At 40.3% G+C, this 27,107-nt stretch overlaps 2 protein-coding genes across 2 annotated transcripts; one reads left to right on the top strand and one right to left on the bottom strand.

The window, feature by feature from the left end:
* The first annotated feature begins 9,030 nt into the window (after positions 1 to 9,030).
* Positions 9,031 to 12,177, top strand: prss23 (protease, serine 23). The gene is made up of 2 exons (XM_022768215.1): positions 9,031 to 9,344; positions 10,067 to 12,177. Exons 1-2 carry the CDS (start codon positions 9,319 to 9,321, stop codon positions 11,253 to 11,255), a joined length of 1,215 nt encoding a protein of 404 aa, XP_022623936.1. The 5' UTR covers positions 9,031 to 9,318; the 3' UTR covers positions 11,256 to 12,177.
* A 69-nt stretch (positions 12,178 to 12,246) lies between these two features.
* tmem39a (transmembrane protein 39A) lies at positions 12,247 to 26,556 on the bottom strand. Its single transcript, XM_022768214.1, has 9 exons — positions 26,199 to 26,556; positions 21,659 to 21,872; positions 19,632 to 19,854; positions 18,407 to 18,490; positions 18,096 to 18,250; positions 16,926 to 17,283; positions 16,581 to 16,768; positions 16,364 to 16,484; positions 12,247 to 14,906 (listed from the first exon to the last, which is right to left on the bottom strand). Exons 2-9 carry the CDS (start codon positions 21,769 to 21,771, stop codon positions 14,667 to 14,669), a joined length of 1,482 nt encoding a protein of 493 aa, XP_022623935.1. The 5' UTR covers positions 21,772 to 21,872; positions 26,199 to 26,556; the 3' UTR covers positions 12,247 to 14,666.
* Between the last annotated feature and the right edge of the window lie 551 nt (positions 26,557 to 27,107).

Below are 27,107 nucleotides of genomic sequence, written 5' to 3'. Positions count from 1 at the left end.
ACACACACACACAACACACACACACACACACACACACACACAACACAACACACACACAACACACACACAACACACACACCACACACACACACACACACGAACTGCTTCGGGCTCAAGATGTGCTTTGTCTGTGCGAAATCAGTCTCTCAATCACACATAAGTGAGACAGACTCAAGGATGAATATAATTTGCTCTGAGAATGAGACAATCCCTGGATAGCAGTCTTTGTAAAGACCCATGGGGCTTAAACTGAGATTGGATTCACAGGGATTCCTGATATCTGGGGTCTATCTGTGGCTGACAGACTGTCATTTTCCTCAGTGTGTGGTTGCTCTCTCAGGGATGGGTGGGTTCTCTCAGTGACTCAACTTGGATCGTACTAGAAGCAAGCACAAGCCAATAAGGTGCTTGTCTGAGTCACAGAGTCCTTTGGCAGCACGCGCAGTTGGATTAAAAAAGCGTGTTGCTGGTATTTATGAAAATTCATGGGAACAGTATGATAATAAATGAGGCATGCTTTTGGCTGGATTTAATGTTTTGTTTTGTTGTAAGCATATCTGCTATCAGGTTTGGTGCTATTGTCACAACTACTGTCAGTGTTGGACAGCGTGTCTTCTAAAAGCATGATTGCACATTTTGGGAAATACACATATTTACTGTATATCCAAGAATTAGGTGACTTGATGTTTGATATCAATTTCATGTCCATGTAGTAAAGCTGGATGATTAGGAGTATGGTTAGCCTAGCTTAGCCTGAGGACTGGACAGCTAGCCCGAGTCTCCAAAGTTCAAATATACGCCTACAGGCACCTCTAAAGCTGACATATTTACACAAAGTGTCGTGTTTGTCTAATCTTTGCATAAACATAAATGTTTAAATGGCAATTTGTGGTTTTAGTGTGAATTTCATGCTGTAACTATTTTTTCAAGAATAATTTCTCCATTTGTCAGCACCTCTTGCCAGATGATTCGATTACAGGATGTTGCTGCTCAGAGCCAGTAGATCTTTCAACACATAGCCACTCTGAACATTGTTTTAACAAGCTACAATGGTTTTGTGAAATACTGAGAAAGTTAGAGGTATGTTGTAACAACAAGAAAAGTTCCTTGGAAACAATGAATAACTTGGTAAATGGTAATAATGAGAAAATAAAGTATTGTGCAAAAGCTTTAGATGGCACTTTAGATGTGTGGTCGATTATTCCTGAATGCATTCTTCAGCTTGACAACAACCCCAAACATACAGCCAGAGTCATAAAGAATTATCTTCAGTGACAAGAAGAATAAGGAGTCCTGAAACAGATGGTTTGGCTCCAACAGAGCCCTGATCTCAACATCGTGGAGTCACATCATGGATCACACAAAGAGAAAGAAGATATTAGCCTCTTTTCAACAGAGATCCGACATTGCCATTAAGAAGACCACTCATTTTGCCGACTTTGTTTCCACAGAACCAAACAAATCCTTAATAATGCCGCTACAGCCTCTGGAATCAGAGGTGTGATGTGTACCACAGCAGCATCAGGGTCTGTCCCGTCATGCCGGCTCTCTCTTTTACACAGATGTTGATTTGGCTCTCTGACTACGTCTGTTGCCGAAAAAACAATGTTCCAGATTCCATGTTCGTACATTTTATATAGAGCAGTGAGGCAGAATACAGGGGCAACATCCCCGCCTTGACCAGGCTGTATAAGAGGGGCTGTTGAGACAGTGTAAATCCATAGGAGAAGTATGGCAAGTTCCCCAAGATGCTTAGTTCAAACTTTACCACCGAGTACCTTGAAAAACTGTGCACATGTGTACCGATGCTGGTCTGATGATGCTGATCACTGTATTAAAAGTGAACAGGATTTTTCTTTTACAGATTATTGAAGGAAGCCTTTTCAGGGTTATTGTCTGGAATTGCATTGGACTTGAATGCTTAATGATCCCATATAGTGAACCCTGATCGAAATGACAAGTACTTAAACCAATCAGTGACTCATTTTATCGAATACATACATTAAACCAGTAGAATAGAGGTCTTGCTACATCTGTAGGGAAGTGGCTACTCTGTTTGTAGAAATTTTTATGTTTTGGTCTGAGGTACAAACTATCGATCAAATAGAGTTGTTGAACTCTGTCGCTGCCTCTGTGATACAGTGTTACCACTCCGTCATTTTGAATTATATCAAACACCCTGTTGTCCAATTAAACACAAAGCAACCCAAACATATTTCACATTTAAAACATATGATATGGGCCGACAAAAAATACAATTAAAGCCAGGTTTTGCATCAGTCGCATAACTTCACGCATCAGCAGTGGTTCAGGACCCGGCCAAAGCTGTCTGGGAAATTTCCACAAAAAACCTAAGCGGAGATGGAAAATGGAAATAATTTCAGGAGAGGCAATTTAAAGATATTTAGTGATGAGGAAGAAAGCAATTACAAAATCATAAAGAAAAATTTTGAACAGTGGAGCGGCTCATTCTCTTCATTCCCTCCACATCTGTGCTGTCAGATCACAAGTATATGAACTGCACCCATGACCAGCATTCAGCATCCATTACTGAAGGGTAAATTCCAGAGAACCATTGTATGATGAAAGACTCAGTGTTTTGATTCAATCATGCTTTGATCTGATTACATGCATTGGCCTCATGAGTAAAAGCTAAACTCAGAGGAGAGGAGAGATCAAATAATCGTTACCTTCGAAATGAACTAAATTACATTTGTAAGGATTACATCAAATTGTAACCCAAAAAATTGGACATCAGAAAACCACAGCTCCTGGTGGATGTCATAAATATTTTGCCATATGTCTTTCACAAGGATGTGAGTCATTTTCCACTGAGCCAGAGTATTACATGCCTTGCCAAGCCAGGGGGTTTACCCATAGTCACAGTGCAAGACTTTCCTGTAGGCGAAAACTGTTTAGAATAGCTCACTCATCAAAAACATTGCTTTGTGAGTGGACACGTAGGGAGAAAGAACTGCTGTTCTGACAGTGTGTATTGTTTGCGTGCCTTTTGACATCGGAAGTCCCTGTTTCTTCTGCTTCCTCTATTTGAATTGAATGACATACCATAAGTGTGGGCGACATGATGTCGAAATTTTATGTGCTAAAGAAAAGGTTGATCATTCCGCCCCCTCTGATTGACAGTTTTCAGTCGCACTTTTTGGTCATATAAGGCATCACTGACAAGTGTGGTCAGACATCTGCACCTGCAACCACACCCAACAGTGATGTCACAGTGTACTGACCAACCACTGGAGTATACACTTTTACATCACTGTAGCAAGAGGAATGATTAAAGATTTTCAGGTTGATTTTAAGTTGTTTTTTAAAAAAAAAAACTAACTTAACACACCTTAAACATCTTGTTTTTTCAACCCTACATTGGTTTAACTTCTCACCTTACTGCAGAGATGTACAGATGGGCTCCACGACATCACTGTTAGCGGTGCTTGCAGGTGCAACAGAGCTCACTTCTGACCACACCCAACCACACTGCTTTTCAGCCTGCCGTTAATGAGTAATGAGTGCATGCTCATATTCTACCAGAAGCCTCCCATCCAGCATATTTAAAAAATGCAATGTAGGAGTGGGAGCGGTAGCAATGACTGTAGGAGGTGTGGCATTGTGTAATATAGTGTAGTGTGGTGTATGACGCAGGGATTGTGGTTACATATTGGACACTGACCTCTGTTCAGTGTAGCAATATTTAGCAACATACAGTAGAGCTGGTATTCAGAGCTAACCAGCCCTATATCTTCCTCTGTTGGAGAGAAAGGAAGTCTGGTGGAGCTTTGACAGTCACTAGAAGCACATCTGAGGTTTATTTGAGAGACTCACTGTGTGGCTCTTTGTTGTGGCTCTACAATGAGAGGCTCTCCAGTCTGTGTGTCTGTGGGGGAGTGTCAGTACATTGCCATAACTATGTGGTTTATGTTTATGTGTTTACTGATACTGAAGAGGAATAAATCATTCATGCGCCATTATCATTTCTCTGCTTGCGTTTATCAGGCTTGCTAACGCTATGTGTGAGAGGATCAAACCAGAGCTACAAACAACCACAGTTCTGCTTTTTATACATAATTTAGAGAGGGGAGTGGTGTATTTGACTAGTAGTTGTTCTATCTAGTTGATCTACAAGCTACAAGCTTGAACACAAAAACAATTGCTAATCCAATGTTTGATAGTGGCAGTTATGCACCAAGAAACAGCAATGCAGCAAAAAACAGGGAAGAAGGAGAATACTAGTCAATGTTAACAGGGACATTAACATTGCAGATTCCAAAAATATTTTTAAAAATCATCTTAGCAAATATCTACCAAGGAAGGATGTAACCTACTTTGTTTGGCCTCTGTTATGCCTGAGGGATTCATGGTGTGTTCTGGGAGAAACAGTGAATGTAAACATAACTGTGTTTGAAACGAAAAGATAGGGTACCTTTAAAATCTGTCATCAAAAGACCATCCGAAATACTGACATGATGTCATATCAACATTAGTGCCCAAATAATAAAACGCTGGGCCAGTATTTGCTTATCACAGATATACTGGCTCCAGTATACATATCAGTTGATAAGTAAAAAGAAACTACAGTACACAAAAGCCAAACATCATCATTAGTTTGTCCACAAGATATCACTAACAGGTGTATTTTTCGACTATTAAATTACTGTCATTCCCACCGACCCAACCGTCACTATATGGTTGCTTGCATAGTGTTGACAATTGCAGTGTATGTGACCATGAAGTTGAGTTTACATAGTTTGCATTAAATATATAGAGTGTACTCCAAGAAGTGATTGTTGAGCCAACAGACTGAAACCAATCTAATTATAAAAATGGTCTACTGCTGTTGCTATTCAATCATCACTACTATGTGGGACTTCTAAATGGCATTCTGGGTAACGTGGGAATTCACAAAATGATATATAAGCATAGATTCAGGGTGGAGGAAAGTAAATACTCCAGTAAAACTAACAACAGTAAGAGTAAAAGTAAACAGTAAACTACAAGACATCATCACAAAATAACTCATGGAATGTACTGAGCATCATGAACAGCAGATTCCTTCAACAGCAGCTGAACGAAACAGTGTTGACCTTTTTTTTTCTTTTTTTTTTTTTTTTTACATAAGGCAAGTAAAGTTATACATCAAATGTGCTTGCCAACAGTGATATTATCTTCCGTTTGGCTTTGCCTTGAGCTTTAAACTTGGCTTAAGTTTCCCCTAAGATTTCACAGCAAATAACTTCTCAAAAGACCTCTGTGGTTATCCTGTTTTGCCAAACAGCTGTTACATGGCCACTTGGGACGAGTGAGAGAAGAGGTCCAGGATGGGAGCAATGATCCAAACAAGAGGCTGAGAGGCACAGGGACAGGAAAAACCAAAGCAGGAACAGAGCAGACAGACAGAGAGAGACAGACAGAGGGATGTGAAGAGAGAGAATTCAAACTTGTGAGGCCATCCACACTTGCTTGATTGTGTCTGTGGCCAGAAGCGAGAGGACGAGAGTGGGACGAATAAAACAATTAACATGAACAGTACTCTGGGGAATGTGGGTTTCCTTGACAACAGTGGGCATGGCCAAACAAATGAGCTCTTTCATAACAATTCAAGACAAACAGAAATGTCTCCCTTATTAGCACCCAGGCATTGGTAAAAAAAAAAAAAAAAAAAAAAAAAAAAAAAAAAGGTGCATCCCTCCCTGTTGTCCTAGAGAAGAAATATATATTTTCCAAAATGCAAGCATCGACTCGCACGAATAAGAACTGATTATCATCAAACAACAAATAACTGATCTGTTGGAATGGTAGGAAAATAACTACAGGGAGTTTTGATGTAAAACCTCAGGTAACTTTGGGTTCATGTGTAAACCTGAGAGACTGGTGAGGCTGCAGAGCTGATCAGAGTTACTGGGGTGTGTGTGTGTGTGTGTGTGTGTGTGTGTTAACTGTAAATTTGGGTTGTGGGACGGGTGTGGTTTTGTGTTCTTCAGAACAGTGTTTGATGAGCCAGCAGGTCCACCCTGTGTCCTGGCAAAGGTGCTGATCTATAATCAGTTGCAGGAGACTTTGAATAGTTCGACTTTTTATTTGCTTTCTTGCTGAGAGTTCGATGAGAGGATTGATACCACCCTCAAGTCTGTACAGTAAATATAAAGCTATAGCCAGTTAGCTTAGCTTAGCATAAAGATTGGAAACAGTGGGGTAACAGCTCACCTGCCTCTGTCCAAAGGTAACACAATCTGTTACAAGCACCTCTAAAGGTCATCTATTAACATGTAATAATTTGTTTGTTTAATCTGAAAAACCAAAGTCTAAAGGGAGTAATCTGTTGTTTTACAGAGGTACGTCATTGCCAGATGCAGTGAAGTCTCCGTTTGCCGTGTCACAACAAGACTTAAAGAATCAATCAAGACCTGGTTGAAAGGTAGTATTTTGCTGCCCTCTCCAGTTGACTGTTTCAGTCAGAAGTGTGCTCTGTCGCACCTGTAACCACACTCAATGGTGACGTCATCTGGACTAAAAATACACCTGTACGTCACTGCAGCAAGGTGAAAAGTTAAAACCACTACACATCAGCAGCGACAAGCTTTTCAGGAGGTGTTCAAGTACTCTTTAATAACGTGTTCATTAGTGAGCTTCAGATGTAGGTGGATTTTGTTACTTTTGGACACAGCCAGGCTAACTGTTTCCCCCTGTTTCCAGTCTTTACACTAGGCTAAGCCAACCTGCTGCTGGGTCCAGCTACAAGTTCACCGTAGAGAGTGATATTGCTCTTCTTATCCAACTCTCCACCAGAAAGCAAATAAACATCAACAACAACCCAAAATGAAAAACAACAACCCAAAATGCTTAAATATTTCTGCACAAGAATGCAACGATAACTGCTGGCACTATGTTTTTCATTACAAAGTCAGTCTATGAACAAATTGCTGCAGGACAGGGAGGGGTGGGTGGAGGTTGGCTAACTGTTCAGCCATGCATGAGACCCCACTTACCACCCCCACCCCTCTTGTTCTTTCCTTCTTTCTCTCTGTCTTTCTGGTGGCACTTGAGCCTAATGAAGTCACTACAGAGTATAATATTTAGCAACAGCTTGCACATTTTTAAGCCTGGCTTGGTCAAGTAGAAACTTTCAACATTGGCATCAGTAGCACACAATGACTGCACTCAGCCCACTCAACTAATTCATCATGACAAACAAACAGTCACAAAGAGGTCGTTTTTGAATGTAAATATTAAATTTCAGAGAGAATAATCACTGCTGCATGATGTGAAATGAGTGAGGTTTTTGTTGTGAAACTAACAGCTTTCAATTGAATGGTCTTTGTGATTAATGCCAAGAGTCATCAGGGCGATCAACCCAATGAATCAACAGTGTGAAAGTTTGTTTGGGCGGAACATTGATGTATGCGTGCTACGTAATTATTTAATGAGTAGTTTGACAGCATTTGTGGATGTGTTTGTGTGTGGCGGAGGGAGAGAGACACACAACAAAGAGAGAGGGAAAAAGAGAAAGGGGGCGGGGGGCGGTCGTGATCTATAAAGAACGAATGTAGGTCAGTGTTTTGTGTGTGCAACATCTAAATTTTTCTCTCAAACACCAACAAACATTAAAACAACTACAACCTTTTCCATGTTCCTTTTCCATCATCCTCTCCGCAAGCCTACATTTCCTCTCTTCCTCTCTCCATGACCCATTTCTGAACAGGCAGAACTTGCCTCGGTCCAGCTATTTTGTCCTGTCCTGCTGATAACAAAACATCAAGCGGCTGTATACTCTGAGCAGCCCCTCACAACTTGTTTTGTCAGTTCTGAATATTTTTATTATTATTTATTATGAAGCTTTATTTAGACAGGGGAATCCATTGAGACAGAGGTCTCATTTTCAATGGCGCCCTGGTTACATACACAGAATTTGATACATAAAAACAATATAAAACAGTCAAACATTGTAAAACAATGTAAAAGAGTCAATACAAAAACACGCGATCTCAATAGGATCTTATCAAATAATAGCACTAAAAAAATATACGGAAAATATGGCCTGCAAGATAGAATAATACGATAATCTATGGGAGCCAAAGGATCACAAGGTAAAATCACTATTCAGAAATATTACAGACACAGAATTCCTCATTCTACAATAGATACAATTAATGCTGTACATTATACAGCCACTATACACAACTATAAAGTAAGCCGTACTCATAACTCACAAAAAGGATGTAGAGATTAGTGCTGAAGTATTAGCTGGTAAAACAAGAAGCCGACTAACAGAAAATTAATCAATGACCATTTTAATAACCAATGTGTTGTGTCACTTTAATTTAATGTTATTTTGATGGTCACTGAAGACATGACGGGTGACTCTGTTGCTATTAGTCGTTTGTTATCTGTGAAATATGCCCGTTTTATACTTTATACTTGTACTTATTCATAAATACAGATTTTCATGCTTTTATTGATTTTCATTATTATTTTTATGTTTCTACCCAACTGCATTTGTAAATCACTTCAGTCAACAGTTGCTTTTTTATGTTCTATAAAGAATTTTACACTAAGGCTGAGACTGAATCAACACAATTAGCTGATTCCTATAATCTCCTAATATAAGAAAATACAACTATCATCTGTTTCAGCTGAATTCTTTATTGTTCAGACAAAGAAAATGTTCCTTCTTGGTCACAGGGAACTTGCATGTGCATCTGTTATTGTTTTTTGGATTAAAAAAAAACAACTTATCTGTTATTAATATTATCCAGAGGAAATAATCAGTTGCACTCCTGAGTGAGACATTCGTCAGAGCCGCATGTTAATTGGTCCAAAAGTGCAAATAACAAATGCATCATGTTTAACTGCAAAACACAAACCTGTATTTGATCCAAGGATGATTACAAGCTTATTTATTACTGAACTGAGACCTCTGATGAAGGGATGCGGACCAGCCGCAAATTTACGACCAGCAGCAGTGATGTGATGTCACGTGACCTTGTTGGGGTCGGATACACGCGCGCTGTATATCCTGCATATCCCACAGCACAGTGAGCTCACACAGACAGGAGACCACCTCCTCCTGCAGCGCACAATGATCCGACTCCTCCGCTGTCGACCCGGCTGCTGCTTTTGGACAACTCCTGACTGTCACGGATTAAATAAAGCCGTCAGTTCCTGAGAGAAGAGTCGAGAAGACGACTGGTCTCCTTTTGCAGCTGGGGTGTTCGCCAGTTAAACTCCCATCGCAGGCTCTGCCAGCTCTGGTTTGAAGGGGTTTTACTTTCAGAGTTCAGCCAACAGTTCACCTGCAGACGTGAAACCATGCGCTCCCGGTCTGCGCCCCCCAGGTAAGTCACGTCTATGTCAGATTCGTCTGTGCGTAACGCAGTAAGCTGTGTAAACTATTTATAGGCCTATATGAGACGAAGTCAGAAAAAATGAATTGATGAAGTAGTAAATTACAAACGATGGATGAATAAAGTTTTTTTCAAGAATCTTTTTTTTCCTCCTGAAATACAAATATTTAATATGGTCTTTATGTGCTGTATAGGTTGGAACACACATATACGATTTTTTATTTTACAGGAGACTTTTCTAGGCTCTATCTCTGCACCACTTCCATGACAGAGTGCTGTATATTGTAGTCCCAGTGAGAGAGGAAGGTGCGAGTGTGTTTAAGATACAAAACTATGGCTTGTTACCCAGCCACTCTTGCTGGCTTAAGGCCAATCCCCTAGACCACTTAAGGAATTTTCCATCAGAGCCTAGTAAGGCCTGATCTTTGCCCTGTCATATTTGCAGCATTAAAAACAGTGGAAGTTTACAGTTGCCAAATTCCAGCGCAGATAAAAATTCTTCAAGTTGAAATACTTTCCCCCTCCCCTGCTTGTGATTGTAAGTCCATGATGCTGCTGTTAGGAATGAGGATGTTTTTCATGCAGACAGTAAGAGAGGCCCAGACATCCGGTCTGAACACAAACACATGGGCTCTGCAGAAAAGTTGGGTCTGATACACTTCTTTTTTCTTAGTACAGTAGTTCACCTATTCTCTCCTCCTGCCCATCCACAGGTTTACCCCCCTCCTATTTCTCCTCCTTCTTCCCCCTGTTTTCTCCTCCTCCTCCTCCTCCCGCCCCCAGTGGATTCCCCAGCGTGTCCCTGTGGTCCTCCCACAGAACACGGAGCCTCGGCCTGCCCCTCACTTCCTGTCTCCGGCCCGTCTGGATGTCACCTCCCCCTGTGACCCAGAATGCCACAAAAGAGCCCCTCAACCAAGCTACTGGGACCTGCGGCGCCTTTTGTCCTATGAGACTCTCCACTCTGATGGTCAACTAACTGAGACTGCCGTTGGGATCTATGGCTACAACCTCAATTCTAAGACCAGTCCGGCCTACTCCTCAGGGTCTTCTGGAAAGGCTGAGCAGTCACATGTCAGGAGAAAGCGACAGATCTTTGGCCATGATGGGCGTTTTAGCATTGCTGGACAGAACTTCCTGCTTAAATATCCTTTCTCAGTGGCTGTCAAACTGTCCACTGGGTGCTCCGGTACACTGGTGGGGGACCGTCATGTTCTCACAGCCGCTCATTGTGTTCATGATGGTAAAAACTACGTGAAAGGAGCCCAGAAGCTTCGCGTTGGCTTTTTAAAACCCAAGCAGCGGGTCACACAGCCTGCCTCCTTTTACCTTCCCTCCAACTTCACCAACCATGTTGAAGGTGGTCCTGATCCTTACGCCCCACCAACCAACAACAAAATGAAGTTCCAGTGGATCAGAGCCAAGCGCACCCATGTTCCCAAAGGATGGATTAAAGGGAATGCCAATGACATTGGGATGGACTATGACTACGCGTTGCTTGAACTCAAGAAACCCCACAAACGCCGCCACATGAAGCTAGGAGTCAGCCCCCCGGCTCAGAAGCTGCCCGGTCATCGGGTCCACTTCTCAGGATTTGATAATGACCGTCCAGGCCAGCTGGTGTATCGGTTCTGTCGGGCCGGTGAGGAGACATCAGATCTGCTGTACCAGCACTGTGATGCTCAACCCGGGGCCAGTGGATCAGGAGTATATGCCCGGATGTGGGATGGGAGGCGTCGGCGCTGGGAGCGGAAGGTGATAGGCGTGTTTTCTGGGCATCAGTGGGTGGAGCGACAAGGGGCGTCTCAGGAATTTAATGTAGCGGTGAGAATCACCCCGCTCAAATATGCTCAGATCTGTTACTGGATAAAAGGGAACTTTGTGGACTGCAGAGAGGGGTGAGGAGAAGGTGGAGTGAGGATGACATAGGGGTGTAACTACATCCTCATACATCTTTCTGGAATATCGAGGCTGCAAGAATCTACACCTTTCACCCTACTACTTGTAGCACTGACATGACATCAATATAAATATCAAAATATTGTTGCCCCTACTCTCAGATGCCAATATCAGTAAAGACAGACACAAATCCTGTAACAGCACTGAATTATGTAAACAGGGTGCATTTGTTTCATTTATGCTTAGTTTTACATCTTCACATTTCTAAAACATGAAAATGTTATATTTGTGTTAACTGGGGGAACATTGTGGTCAGGTGGTTTTGCAGAACAGAATCAGGCTTTTCTGCTTCTTGGAACATTCATCCGGATAACAAAGTTATCTGCAAGCTCCATCTGGAACATGGACTAATGCAAAAAGATGTTTTGGAATACAACCTAAGCAGCAGAACTGGAAAAGCTGTTTCTCTACGCATCATAACCTTTTTTTCTTGAGCTACACTAAAGATTGCACTGTTAAACTTTTTTTCTACTGAAAATGACTTTTGTGGATGAATGTACATGTCAGCTACCAAAGGCGCCAACTGTTTCTCTCCGAGCTATCATATATCTCCTCTCAGTGGACTCACTAGTTATCTACAGGCATAGTGTACTCTGTCAGCTAAATTAACAGTGAAGAAAGTTTTGGAAGAACATTCAACTTGTCACATAGATGTTTAACAACTGCAGATGACCTGTTACATGAAGTTCATTTTGTTGTACTTTAATGCTTACCTCCCTCTGGTGGCAAAGATAAAACACTGCAGGTCTCTGTAATGAAGGTTATGCTGACTTCGCCTAGCCTAAGCACTTTTTACTTTCTCCATTATTTGTGTTTCTGAAATTGAAGACAAATTTAATGAAATATATGCTTTGAAATATGAAAATGTGTCACATATTTCTTCAGTTTTCTCATGAAACATATTTTATACAGAAATACAAATGCACATTCTTGGTTGAAACACCATTTGTTTTATTTCAGATGTCAAAAAGCATTTTCAGAAATGCTGTGGGGGAAACTGAACACTGTAAAAAACCGAAATATGAGGACCAGCTCCTATGACTTTTCCAGCTCCAACACGCTCAACCAGGAGTCTTAATCCTGGGATATGGCACATAGAAAACCAACTCTGTGACTCAATTTGACAATTTTTATAACAAGAGGGAGCACAGATTTATATCTTTCCAAATCTCACTCCTCAATTCTGTTCTCCAGCTGTGATCTTATGGGTTTCTCCAAACCAAAACAAAGCCGACAGAATGTGTGTTATTTAAGGAAGGAGTAAACATTCAAGTAAGAACTGTAAGTAAGTAAGAACACCCATTCAAAACTGATCTTTCTGTGATCGTGCTCAATTGAAGGCTATCGCTATCAAAATTACAAAAACATGCCAATTCAAGTCAACAGAACCGTTCAGCTGCAAAATTTGCTACATTCAAGTGGAACAAGAGCACAAACAAAACATGAGCAGCAAAAGGCTGAATTAAGGGCTGAGTTTGCAGATAAAGCAGAATAATGGGCACATGAATGAAATTTGAGTTTAATCAAAGATTCGTCACACTTCTTCTGTGATCCAGATACACACACTGGTTCAGCTCAAAAGTAGCTTCCTCCACCTCTCAATATGAAATTCACAACAGCACAGGAAACATTGATTTTCACATTTCCCTCTCAGACGGATAAAAAAGGCTTTTCTGCTCAAGTTGTATTTATTTCTATCTGAATACTGAACAGCTAACGAACGGGCTGTGACACTAACACTTAATACTGCCCGAAGTTATGCACTGCCTGCAGATTAGAGCCAGCGGAGGGGTGGAGGCTCATAAAGAGGAACCCACTTAAGAGTTAAAAGGATGTTCACGAAGTATGACTGAAGAGAAAGGCAACAACATGCAAGGCAACCTGTTTGTAACACCATTCTGGTAACCAAAAATACATGAACTGGTAATGAGGTGACACATACAGTCTTTCCCCTCCAGCTGTCTTCACCCTTTGATTTTGCATTTATCCCCAATGGAAATGTCACTGTTAAATATCGTCTGCTGTCTAATCCATATAAGAGCGTGATGACTGACATATTTGCAGTGAATGAAAGGTTAGATCTGGGGACAACAAAATACTTTTCTAATAGCCACATTCGTTCTGTTATCTGCATCCAATCCACAAAGAGATGGACCTGATGTGATATGGTCCTCACTTCCAGTATGGTTTAAGCATTCAGGCACCGAAAATCAGCAAAATAAAGTGTCTGGATGGCTTTTAAGAACTCAAATAACCAGAACCGGGGCAGGCACGGCTGAAAAACACACCAATAGCATCTGAATCCCTTCTCACTTGTTGGCAGCCTTGTGAAAGTTTATAAAGCCTGGTGCTGTAACTGCCCCTCCAGATAGTCAACGATGTGAAACAAGCAGATACTGATAGTAAAAGGTAAGAAACATGAATGAGGAAGAATACAGCATTTTCTGCAGAGGCAGTGGATGGGAGTACCTAAGGTGTTTTACATACAGACTGATCTCAAGTGAATCAAAGTTTTATTTGACATTGTGGTAAAAATCCACACTGAGGGTCAGCTTTAAGAATAATTGGGCATTTTGGGAAATTCATTTATTCTCATTCTGGTAAGTAAATCGATACCTCATGTCTGTACAGTGAAGACAAAGCTACAACTAGCAGTGAGTGAATTTTGTTTAATCCATACGAAAAAAAAGCAAAAAAATTGCACAGGTTTCATATTTACTGTACAGACATGAGAGTGATACTGATCCTCTCATTCTTTGCCTGAAAGAAAAGAAGGACATTTTCCAAAATGTCGAACTATTCCTTAAAGAGCAGTGACAAACAATCAGCTTTAATTGCTGCAGCAATGCTGCCCCAAACAGCAACTGGTTCCAGATTTTAGATTTGGGAGCCTCAAGGTTCAAGCAGAATATGGGCCAATCAGGATTCAGGATCTCAGGCTCGACTCCTTCCACTGCTCTGAATCGCTCATCTGGTTTAAGTGACCGTCAGAGGCCAAGTCCGCACTGTGATTGGCCACCTGCACTTAAAATATCTTTGGTGAAAGTCACCTCCTGGCATTCCCTAACTTCCCTGACGCCTAGCAACAACATAACACAACATGCTAATGTTGTCAGTGTGGTAATGCCCGGCGTAACTCGAAATAGTATACAAAATAAAAATATTCTTTTAAATAGGTATAAACATTGCATTAAAAATAGAACCGTATCAAAACACAATTATGAGTTCACAGTCTGTCCCTTAACCTCCAAGCGTGAGCGTTCAACAACCCTCCAGTCTTCCGCTTTACCAGTCCTCCACCCATTTCCCCTCCAAATCCAGAGTTCGTAGGTGAGGTCTCACTGAGCGGAGCCTTTACTGCGATTTGAGCCCCAAACTGTTGGAGGACAGTGGGTAGGAGTAAGCTTTGCCCAGCACAATGCGGTCTCGGAGCAGTTTAAAAAGGACATAGTAGTTGCAGAAGAGAATAAGGCCCAGAGACAAAGTGTGGTTCCAGCGCTCAGAGCGCAGCAGAGAGTATAACTGGTACACAACCACACTCGACTCGATCCAGAGCAGCAGGTTCAGGATCCGCAATGGCTTGTGAAACAGGAACTGGAGGACCAACAGACAGGAAAAAGATATAGGGTCATGCTAAGATTTGATATACAGCGGTGGACATACAAAATAAACTGTAATAATAATAATGATAAAATGTAATGCAATATAGGATTTATACAGGCAGCCCCTGTACCCGGTCTCTGTGACAGACATGGTGGATTAAGCTACAGAGGCAGAGCTGTGGCTCTGAGCTCTTCTCTGAAATAACTATTCAGTCATTGATGTAATCAACTCAGACCTACTGACTTTAAGTCGTAATTACTTAATTAAAAAAACTTTGACACTAGAGCTATATATCATCTCTACAACTGAGCAAACGCAATCTGTTTATGAGGACCATGAGATGCAGCTACAAGATCCAGAAAAAACCCCATGAGAAGACCTTGTTTTAAGACTTTTGTGGCATTTTAATCCTTTTCTGTAGATAGTCGAGTGATAACAGAAAACTCAGAGAGAAAAGCGAACTGGAATAATTAAATGTCATTTCCTCATGTCAAGGAAAGACAAAGAGCTTTTCAAAAATGTGCATCTTAATTTTAGAAAAAAATAACTCAAGGTTGAGTTTCGCTTCTACTTCTTTTTATTAACTCCATTTCACATCTTAACGGTCTAAACACATCCTAACAACTGAACAGCACCAATGCCTCCCTTTCTCTCCTTTCCCTCTTATATCCCACTCCCCCATTTCCCCACTTATTACTCTGACTATTCCTCCTGTCTCATCTCATCTCATCTCATCTCATCGTGTCTCTCCCCTGGACCCAATTGGTCTGCAAGTTTCCTAGGCCACTAAACCAGTGCCATAAAGACTAAAAAAGCTGCGCTGGTTAAAATAGAAACAGTCTGTGAAAATTTAATAATTCTCAATAATTTATAGGTTATAAGTCGAAATAGTCTCTGAGTCTGCAGTTGGACCATGGTCCGCCTACAAGTGACATTGGTACTAAATGATGTTATAAAAGTCGCTAAAGCTGGATTTATACTTGACGGGGCCATAACAGTGATATCACTAAAAAAATATTAAGTGCATGTAACGCACATGATTGCGCCATATCATGCTTTACTATACTCCTACCTACCACTTCTACCAACATCACTCCTACCTACCACTTCTACCAACATCAGGAACTTTTAGAGGCTTTGGTGTAACGTCACAGCCTACACATGTAGACATGACGGGTACGGCCCAGAGCCTTAACACAGAGGTATAGATCCAGCTGAACTCATTACATAAGTAGCTGTGTGATAAAAGTATCATTTCTGCTGACGTTATTATGGGTGGTGTTTTTTTCAGTTTTAATGGGCTGCAGGGAACCAACTCTACAGATGTGCAGTTTATGCTATTGTTGTATTATATTGTAAAGGTGTTATTATTTTGTCCACCCTAAAGCTAGTGAATAATTTACAGGTTACATCCATTGTCACTATGATACAAAGGTACAGATACTCACATAAAACCTTGCATGGGAAACATCAGAGGGAAGAGCGACATTAGAGGGTCCGACTGCCTTATACAGGCATCGACTGTGTCGTACCAACACCCCCTGAGGCCAAATAGTGCTTTCTGACCATCTGAAAAACATTAACACCAGTTACACACAAACCATTGACAGAGTCATTTTTGAAACCTCTGGGAGTGTACAAAAGTGTGCACAAGGGGCCACTCACACATGCTGAGGTGCGTTGCTGTACGAGCCGTGCTCCAGTTTCTGCCAGCGGCCCAGGTGGGCTGCCGAGCGATGAAGCAGGTCGCAGTAGCTGGGGGGCAGCAGCTGACTCATCAGCATCACAAATGCATTGATCCACACCATGATCAGATGCTCACATGACCAACGCATGTCATAGTACTGAGTGCTCTATGGAAATACAAGTACCAGAGATTTATAAATTAACCTAAAATTCAGCAACTTGAGAGGTACTGAAGGAATAGTGGAGCACAAAAACTTATGTGTAAAAAAAAGTCAACAATAAAATCTTAAAGGGGAAAAAAAACCACAAGTGACAGATACCAACCTTGACAAAGCAGAGAGGCAGGAAGGCTACATAGTAAGCACTGAACAGCGAGTTGAATAGCACTTCCTTGATTCGACGGTTGAAGTCGCTCTTCAGCTCCTCCACCTCGGCTCGAATCAACTCCGGCGTGTGTGAGTGTGTGTGTGGTGGGCAGGTGTGAGTGGGCATGTGCGGGGGGCTGGAGAACTGCTCTCTGAGGTTCTCTCGTAACAGGAAGAGAAAGTCACGTGGTCTAAAGAACGGGGTCTCTGTTAGGTCAGTCTGCTGGTGGTCGGCTGGGTAATCGCAGTCAGCCGGAGCCGTTTGGCTTTTGCCTCCCTCCTGATGGAAACAGCAGAGCGGGACGTACACACCAAATCTGGCATTGAGGGAAGGAGGGCGGTGAGTGAACGAAGACACAAGAACAGCGAGTTTTAAATGATGGCAGGATGAGAGGGAGATGTATGATGTGAAAATATAAATAATGCATATTTAAAATGGAGATTTTAAGGGAAGGTAGGTCCACAAATACCTTTAGTTTTGTTTTTAAAAACGCTCCTAGCAATGTCATGGTTTGTGCATGAAAGTAACATTTTGCATCTGATTGACCTTTCTGTCACATACACTTATTCAGCAAAGATAAGCTGATATGACAATTGCGATGATCAGAGAATTGTGGTTCCTGCGCATCAAGACGGTGGCAAACTAGATTTCAACCAGTCGCCACCTTGGCTCCACCCACTCCAATACCTGTGAGTGTGTGCAGGTGAGTTAAAATCTCACTATGCTTACACCCACACCTTTACAATGTCAGGATCGAGAGCAGCGTCAGATATTTTCTGTAATTCTTCAAATCTGACAATCCCACATTCACACTCGCTGCACAGAGCGGAGTGTACTGAGGTGAGAAAGTATGTGGTGTTTGAACTTGTGGGGTAAAGTCCCAGTTTGTAGTACAATACTACGAATGCCTCAGAGAAAGATTGCAGTTGCACAGCATTATCACCATTTGTATGATTCATTGCATCTTGCCCCTCTCTATGATAGCAAACCTTTTGTGTTGCCTGTAAGTGCGGCCATTTAGAACAGGTATAACCACATTTGCTTTGAGACATGATCAGATGACAGCTTGGTCAAGCATATCCTATCCTGAGGGTTGGGGTTTTGGGGGTGGGAGGGTTAAAGACTCACGGGTATCCTAGGAAGAGGAGGTTGAGCACAGAGTGGTTCTTGCAGAGGTTGACCAGTGTCCAGCACAGCACCCAGCCACACATGGTCAGCAGGCAGAGCCGAGCTGCGATGAGAACCACATAGCGGAGCAGTGATCCGCCGCTGCTCTGAGACACCTGGACGAGACACACAACACAATAAGAAGACAATAAGTCACAGATATCAGAGAAACTGTGGCACCAATGCTGCCATCATCAGGGGCTCAGCTCCCACAGGGGCTATGTGTACTAAAAATCTGTTAGCTGTTTGTATATACAGGTCTGTGTGTTTACCTCTGAAACTATAGTCCAAACTAGCCTCCTGGCCAACATGACTGTGATGAAGATAGCCAGGTGGTAGTCTATTAGATGAAAGTTCTGTAGGAGAATTGCACAGAGAAGAAAAAGGCTAGAATCAGTTTTTCATTATGACATTTTTGAATTGTACTATTTCACCACAATATTTGATCGACAACAACATATATGCCGTACATTACACAACATGTGAAGCCAACACAAGAAGACTTCAGGCCAAAAATGAGGCAAATAGCAATAAATAAAAAATATAAATAATTACAAATACAAATCAAACAGTGGGTAAAAAATAACAGATGATTAAAACAAATAAGGAATATCTAAATGAGCAGTTAAATAGGTAAATAAATAAATAAGAAAATGAAGATACAAATCCAGTGCGTCCACATTTTAAAGAAGGTTAAAAATGCCAGGCAGCATAAGTTTTCTGAGTTGATCCCTTTATCCCCTTAATCTGCTCTAGTCTTACTTTAGAGAGTGAAGCCAATGTACAGTTTTGAACTGAACTTTTGCATGTTCAAGGCAGGTAGATGACGAGTAGATTATAAATATATGAATTATTTTTTCCCCACAACTCATGAAATTTTGTAAGTATTTGTAATGTATTTATCTGATAAGCAACTTATAGATGATACGTCTTTTTGCATCTGGGTCACATTTAAGGATGGAGTCTGAATACGATGGGGAAGGACACAAGAGGAAGAAGTCAGTTACAGGGAATAGTTTCTGACCTGTGGATTCCCATAACAATGTGCTCTAAGAATATAGAATTTTTGCATCAGCTGTTCAAAAGAACCAAAATTCATGTTAATATTATGATCATACAATGATATGGTCCACGATTTATTATGCACAATATCTGATTAGGCCTGAAACTGCCCAATAAAAATCTGTTATATTATGTTATGGACTCATCCAGTGGCTTTCTATAAAACTTTTAAACTTTTTGGTCTTTACCCTTTTCTTTATCAAAAGAAAAGGGTAAAGGGTAAAGTTGTGTTTCCCATTGCACAAGACACAAAGACACTTTTTATCATAGTTTATAGTACACAAGGGCTCCACCACAGCACTGTTTCCAAAAATTCAAACTAAAGAGAAAAATGAAAGTAAAGTGAAAAAATAAGCTACTGATTACTCAGCAGTAACTTTCAAGTTGCTAGAAACATCAGAGCTGATGGCGTGTGTTAAGTGTGTGTGCTCTTACAAGCGAGGTAGAGGCAGCAGGGTGGCTATATGGGTACCACCACACCGTCCTGTAGATGTTGATGTACTGGACAAACAAGGCCACCAGCAAATAAAGGAAGAGCAGGAACTCAAACAGCAGGCTGCTGTCCAAGGGCAGCTGAGGGATCCTCGAGTGGCGGACTGGCTCCGGAGTAATGAGGGCCGAGAGAGGCGGGGCTGACAGACCCACCGAGTTACTGCTCCTGAAAGCAGACACACAAAAGATACAAACACTCAGACATATCTAGGATACATATCTTTGTGTCATATCACGCCTGCTGCAAGTTGTGTGGAATAAAACCTACAGAAACATTTGCACAATAAGGTTCCAGCTTAGTTAAGAGTTTATCATGGTTCATTAATATTCACATAGAAATACAACTACTGCAACTTGTGCAAGCACTGCATCTCCATGAGGTTGGCACCTCATGTGATCAGCATATGAATTTAACTATTTCAATTTGTGTATGCACAGAAAAATGTTTGTGCACATTTGTGCAAACAAAACAACAACCTGTGCAACATTATTTCTCCAGTTAGTGTAATGCTCATTATTTGAGCAGAAATCCACAAATGTTTGCTCTGCTTGCACAAATGTGTACAGTGTGCAAATGAATAGGACATCACTTTGGAGTTATTTGGATGTGAATGGGCTACTGAAGAAAAATCCTGAGGCAAACACTGAAAATGTTCATGTTTTTTTTTTTTTTTTAAAGATGTGGCTTAGAGGAGAGGAGTTGTTAGAATTAAACCTGTGCCTGAAGATTATTTTCATTATTGAGTCATCTCCTGATTATTTTTGTAAATTTCAGTCTGCACCAAGCTCTGCACAACAGGGACTGACGAGCAACAATCCCCCCAAAGGGAAGGTAGACTCAGAGACTCCAGGTTGATGCTGGGCTGAAGAAATAGCTTTTAAAATAATAAATGAACAGCATGAGCATTATGACAGCAGGCCCACAGCAAAGGAGTGAGCAGAGCACTGACAGCTTAAGTGAAATGTCATGACTAAAAGGGCAGGTTATCTACCTGTTGAAGGGACAAAAGTATGCAGCAGACTTGAGATGGCTGCTTGACCTAACTCACAGACTACGCTCCATTTTAATTCATTCATTCATTTAGTCAATGAAATGTCAAAAAATAGTGAAAACTTTCCATCATAGTTTCCCAGAATCCAAAGTATCACCTTCAATTGTAATGTTTTGTCCAACCACCAGAATGGTGACTGAAATTGATAAATATAAATATAATGAAAAAATAAATATAGCTGATTTTTTTTTTTTTGATCAACCAATAAATCAATCAATTAATTGCCTTTTTTTCTCTCACTAGTTAAAGTTACCAATAAACAGTTAAGTGTATGATCTAAGACTAGAGTAAATTAAAACTGGGCATATACTGTGCAATTTTATTGATATGTACATTGTGTTAACTCACACTACAAATTTTAATCAGCTTTTTGGCATGGCCACAACCTGCAACCTCTATGCTCACAGCTCATGGATCAACTGACTGCCCACTACGTGGAGCTCACACTGAACGTAAGCACAAACTTCAGTCAGTTTTATGTATTGGTAATTCCAGTAATGTTTAATCAAAGATGGCCGTGTCAAAAGAGAGAATGGCAGCATTACTTTGTGCAATGCTCCTATGAAACCGAAAGTAACAAGGAAATAGAAAGTATGATATGAAACCGCTGGACGATGACAAATGGTGTTTGTTCTGCAGCAAAGTTCAGTTTTATATCACAGGAGCTTTAATAAAAACAGTTTTGACAACCACACATTGCCACATGGCAAATTAAAATATTTAATAATCAATTAAAAAGGGTCACACTGCATTAACATTAGGAGTTACATACAACTGTATATGATTATTTCAAGCCACAGCAGCAAAATCCCCATGAAGCTATAACAACAAACAGCAGTGGCCCATGATATTTTGAGTAATACAAAAAATGTTCCGGCAACCCTCCTGTTTCAGGTGTGTGTGAGGATGTGCACATACCTGTTCCTGAGGCCTGTACCATTGCCGAGGTTGCCTCCAACCAGAGTCTGCAGGGACGGCAGAGCAGAGCGACTTAGCTGCTGTCTGCTGGGGCCCCTGCGACCTCCTGGCATCGTCGCCAGTTACCGTGGCAACCACGGATGCCGCCCACCAACCAACAGCTGCTGGGACTCCTCCCCTTCCCCTCAATGAGCCACCATGTACAAACAGTCCACTGTGGAGGAAACCAACAAAGATGTGAGTTACAACAAGAAAAGTAAACCGATGATTTAAAAAAAACAAAAAAAAACAAAGAAAAACATTACTAAACACACCTGAGGCTCAATCAACATTTACAATGCCACAGCACCCTCGAGCCAATTTAAGTACAATTAGAGTACATATCTGTTCTAACCAATAGGGCTGCAACTAACAGTTATTTTCATTATTAATTTCTCTGTCCATTATTTTCTCAATGAATCATTTGGTAAAATGTCCAAAATGAGTGAACTGGGTTACAAATCTGCTGAAATACCAAACATATTCTACTTTTACTACTATTGATACCAGATAAAGCCAAACAGATCTTTACTACTGTTGAATTAAAAGTATCCAGGAGAGTTGGAGGAGTGTCCTTAAAAAAAGCAACACCTGTGAAATAATCGTGCTACATCTGATTGTTTTGGTTCTTAATCTGTTTGTTTTTGTCAGCATTGAAAATCTGCCAAACATTGAAACATACAAATACATTCACGTTCATTCATTCACAGAGGTTGAAAGAAGCAAAGAGCAAAAACCCCAAAACGTTTGTCTGTGTGGCACTGCTTTGTTCTTTCCTTATCCAACCTACTTCAGGTTAAACACATGACATGTTATCATGACATGTCCCATGTCAGCTCCACATGTCAGCCTTTGGACACCTGCCAGTAATTATTTAGCAGGTGTGCAGCCATGGTGCTGTTGAACTATTTGCCTTCATGAAGGCAGGCTTTGTTGCAGAACTCTTGAATTAAAAGTGCATTAGTTTTAGCTAGATGTAGCTAATAAAGTGTTCACAAACTGACTCAAAGTAATTAACCATCCCCTGAAGGATTCACTTCATAGAAATAGTTCTGCTACCAGATCAGAGAACCATCCCAAAGCCTTCCCGGTGGCAACACTCCTGGCTACTGTCAAACCACTGCTTAACAATGCAAATAGAGCCACAACCAATCTACACCTGCCCAGAGTATCAGACCTGTTAATATATGCTGTCTGCCTGCTTAAGCTCACATTGGGAAACAATATCCTGGAGGAGTTTGCAGAGGCAATTACAAGTTCTCATTGTGTGTCTACATGAAATGACTGGCAAGGAGTATATTGTCACTCATTCGTTCAGTACCTGTATAATTTATAAATGCTGATAACAGGCCTTTGTGACAGCACACATTTTAACTTGTCACATCAGGAAAAGTATATGTGTAACTAATAACATTGACAATGACTCATCTCCATTTTTGGTATGTCAGTGAGCCAGCAAGAACAATACTGTGGCACAACTGAATGGAATGCAGCCATTAAATATGTTGTTATTAATTACAAATGGGCCTCTCCAATTAACAGTTGTCACAAAGGTCAATTAGTTCTCACTCTGTGTCACTCTGAAAATGTTTGAACAGACCACTTTCACACCCACACCCACGTAAAAACAAATCATCCAGATGTGGGAGGATATAAATAATCCATTGCAGAAGATGTTGACCTGCTTTGTGATTATTTGTCAGCACTTCTGCATCACTTTCTTGTTTTCTTTCATGTCAATGCACTGTGTAGTCCTACAAAACTCTTTGGTTGTTTTGAATAATTTGACTTGACTGTTTCATTCAAAGTTTTAAGTTTACACTTTACATTTTAGGATGCAATTAACAATTGTTGTCATTAACAAGTAATGTTTTTAGCAGGTAAGCAATGAATAGTTAAGTCTTTGAAATGTATTATTATGCTAAATGCCATATTACAAATCTCTTCTGAATTCCTGAAGTCACATCTTCAAATGTCTTGTTTTGTCCAAACAATAGTACAAAACATTGTACACAGTACACACAGTAAAAAAAAAAAAACAGAAAAAGCAGAAAATCCTCATATTTTCTAACCAGCTAATCTTTGGGATTTGACATATTCTTTAACAAAATTGTTAATTAATTTTTGAACAACTGACAATGAATTAATCAACTAACCATTTCAACACTATTGTGTTCAAAAGGAGCACATAAGGAATAAAAATTGAATAATGGACTAGTCAATCAACAGAAAATTAATCAGCATCTATTCTGATCATCAATTTATTGTTTACTTCATTTATTCTGCAAAAATGAGAAATATTCTCTTGTTCCCACTTCGCAAATGTGAAAGATTTGGTGCCTTCGTCTGTTTCGCTGTTGTTTAGGTTTTGGACTTGGTCAGACAAAACAATATGTGTTGACAACACCTTGGGTTTAAGTAATGTATGATGAGCATTTTTTCACAATTTATAGACCAGATAATTACTCAATTAATCAAGAAAATACTATGAAGATGATCATTAGATGCAACCCTATTATGTTTAACACTTTAGTAGTACTTCATTAAAACTGTAAATGAATCATTGTGAGTGAAACGTATCACATCATTTATGTAAGCACACCTTTTGGACATTGATATGACATGGCAGGATGATTTACTGCACAGTCGGATGTTTTGAAATATACAAAATCCCTGTTGCAGACTGCTACATCATTTTGGTAATTGATTAATCATTTAAGTACATTTTCAAACAAAAATGCCAAAAGTTCTCTGGTTCCAGCTTCTCAATTGTGAGCGTTTTCTGCTGTTCCTTGTCTTATGTGATAGGAAACGGAATATTTTTGGACGGTTGGCAGGACAAAACTAGACATCCTAAACTCAGGGAAAATGATGGACATTTTTCATTACTTCCTGACACTTTTATCATTGTAAAACAGTTGAATTGCTGATGTTCTACACACACTTGACTTAATGTTCTAGAAAAAATTAAAGCTGCAACAATTAGGCAATTAATTAATTAGTCAAATGACAGAAGATTTTGATAAACTGTTTTGATAATCAAATAACTGTTTCAGTCATGTAAATACAATACGTTTTTTAAATGTTTAAATTTATAGCTTCTCAAATATAAGGATTTCATGATTTTTTTTGTGACAGGTACTGTACTGAATTTTAAAAAAAAAAAAAACATTGGCAGGTTAATTGATAATGATAATGAAAATGACTGTTAGTTACAGCCCTAGAAAATTACTACTCGACTAATTGAGAAAATAATCTGGAAATTAACCTATAATGAAAGTAACTGCTAATTGTTGAACCCACAAAGGCTGAAATGAGCCTAGGTAGGTGTGACTGAACTTCATATTCAACAACTACTGTATAATTTTTTCTTATCACTATTCCTCAGTGGGTAAAAAAGTAGTCCCGCCCCCACTTCATCAGCCAGTGACAAACTCCTGAAATGAAAAACAAACTGCAGCCTGATGACATACTACGTTAAAACTTACTGATGTGGCTTATGAAACACGATGGAGATAACACAGCCCACTCTGCAGGATAGGGATGCCGCGGTCACGTTTTTGTGCCCCCGATACTGATCATCTATGAGTGAGATCAGCCGATATCGATCATTTTTGACATGCATTGCAGATGGTGTGCATTATTCAATCTGACACGCTTTGTAAAAGTTCCACACGGCCGACATGTTGTTTTGTTTTGGTGGTCTGTTGCACGACCACACATTGAACAGAGGCGGGACTATGCTACACAGGACACAGTGCTTCTCTCAGTGGCAGACACCAGAGTATTAACCACAGGTGATCGGTTTTAAGGTGATCCATGAGCATTAATTCCGATCTACCGATCACGTATTTTTACTAAAAATCCGCCAACATGACGGACGGTGGATAAATCGTGGCATCCCAACTACAGGCAGTGTGTATTCTAATAATAAACAATATTAAAGGTGAATGTTCAACAGGAAACAGCCGTTCACACACACACACACACACACACACACGGGACCAACACTACAGCTGCAAGTCAAAAGTGAAAACAGGAACTGTGAGCTAGAGAAATTAACTACAACGGAGGGATTGCAGGGCGGTATTTTGTAATTTTGTGGAAGTGCAACACTTTTCTTGTTTTTTTTTTTTTTTTTTTTTTTAAACACAAACTTTTCCCGCTGGAATAAGGAAAGAAAAGTGACCAAGAAGCGGGAGAAAGTCGTGTGGAAATTATGTGTTTGTTGTGACTGTGCAGACTTTTTCTCTGAGGAACACTTTGTTAGGTGGTGTGTGTGTTTGTTTGTTTTTGGGGGGGTTTTTTGTTGGGTTTTTTTGCAGACTTGCTAAGACATGCAGTAAAGCTCATGACATCAGGTAGCGCTGTCATTTTGTACATGGCGGAAACTTGGAAACACACTTTAACAGAGACAAAGGTGTAAGCTTGTAGCGGGCTGATAGCTCTCAAAAACAAACCTAGATAGTTTTAAAATCTTCGTAAATCCTCTGGTACTCACACAACATCGATAACACACGGAGGAGTGAGCTGGACCAGGATGCATCAGTCAGTTGTGAGACGAGTCCGCACAGCGCCGGGCATTTCTCCGCCTCACAGCTTCAGTATCCCCGGCTTCACTGGTGTGGAGACGAGCTACGACCGCACCGGCGGTACTGGAGGGTGGCGTTGTCCCGGGCTGAGAGCATAAAACGGGTTTAAAAGTTACCCCCGGGCTGGAGGAGCAACAGTGTCAACGCGTTGCACAGAGACCGACGTGGCAAACCCGAACCTCCTCTCCTAGAGACGTCATCAGCGCGCGACCTAAATGAGACTGCACAGTCGCAGTTTGACTAAACAAACGGCTGATCTGGAGTCAGTGCTACTGTCACCAACTTTCATCAATGATTTTATTATTGATTATATTAACTATTAATGACCTTTATTATTATCATATTCACGTTTTTTTATTAAATATGTTATTATTGATTATATTGATTATTAATTACATGTATTGATGAACATTTTCATTACTTTATCAATTATTTTATAATTGGATATATTAACGACCTTTGACTTAAAAGTGCTTTTTTTCATTATTGATTACACTTATTGATGATTTGATTATTTAGTATATTAATAATTAATTACCTTTATTAATTATCATATTAATAACTTATTATTGGTTATATTATTATTGATTGCTTTATTATTGATCATATTAATTACTTTATTAATAACTTGATTATTGTTCATATTAGTAAACAATTTTATAAATTTTGCAAATTGGAGGCAAAGCTAGATCACAAAGCAAAGCAGGCAACTGCCCCAGGGCCTCCAAACAAAAGCCCCAGTTCACTATATATCAACTGGTTGTACTGTTTATGAAACTTTCACATTGGCATTATCCAAATACCGATAAGCACTAAAC

This window comes from Seriola dumerili, unplaced genomic scaffold, assembly GCF_002260705.1.
Source record: "Seriola dumerili isolate Sdu_G_001 unplaced genomic scaffold, Sdu_1.0 BDQW01001449.1, whole genome shotgun sequence".
In the NCBI taxonomy this organism is placed as follows: Eukaryota; Metazoa; Chordata; class Actinopteri; order Carangiformes; family Carangidae; genus Seriola; species Seriola dumerili.
This window is presented reverse-complemented; position numbering and strand designations above follow the sequence as displayed.

Coding starts and splice junctions, on each gene's coding strand:
- prss23 (XM_022768215.1), top strand. CDS start 9,319: ATGCGCTCCCGGTCTGCGCCCCCCAG. Junction 9,345..10,066: donor TCCCGGTCTGCGCCCCCCAG/GTAAGTCACGTC, acceptor GCCCATCCACAG/GTTTACCCCCCTCCTATTTC.
- tmem39a (XM_022768214.1), bottom strand. CDS start 21,771: ATGCCAGGAGGTCGCAGGGGCCCCAGCAGACAGCAGCTAAGTCGCTCT. Junction 19,855..21,658: donor GGTACAGGCCTCAGGAACAG/GTATGTGCACAT, acceptor GTCTGCTTTCAG/GAGCAGTAACTCGGTGGGTC. Junction 16,485..16,580: donor AGCAACGCACCTCAGCATGT/GTGAGTGGCCCC, acceptor AATGTTTTTCAG/ATGGTCAGAAAGCACTATTT.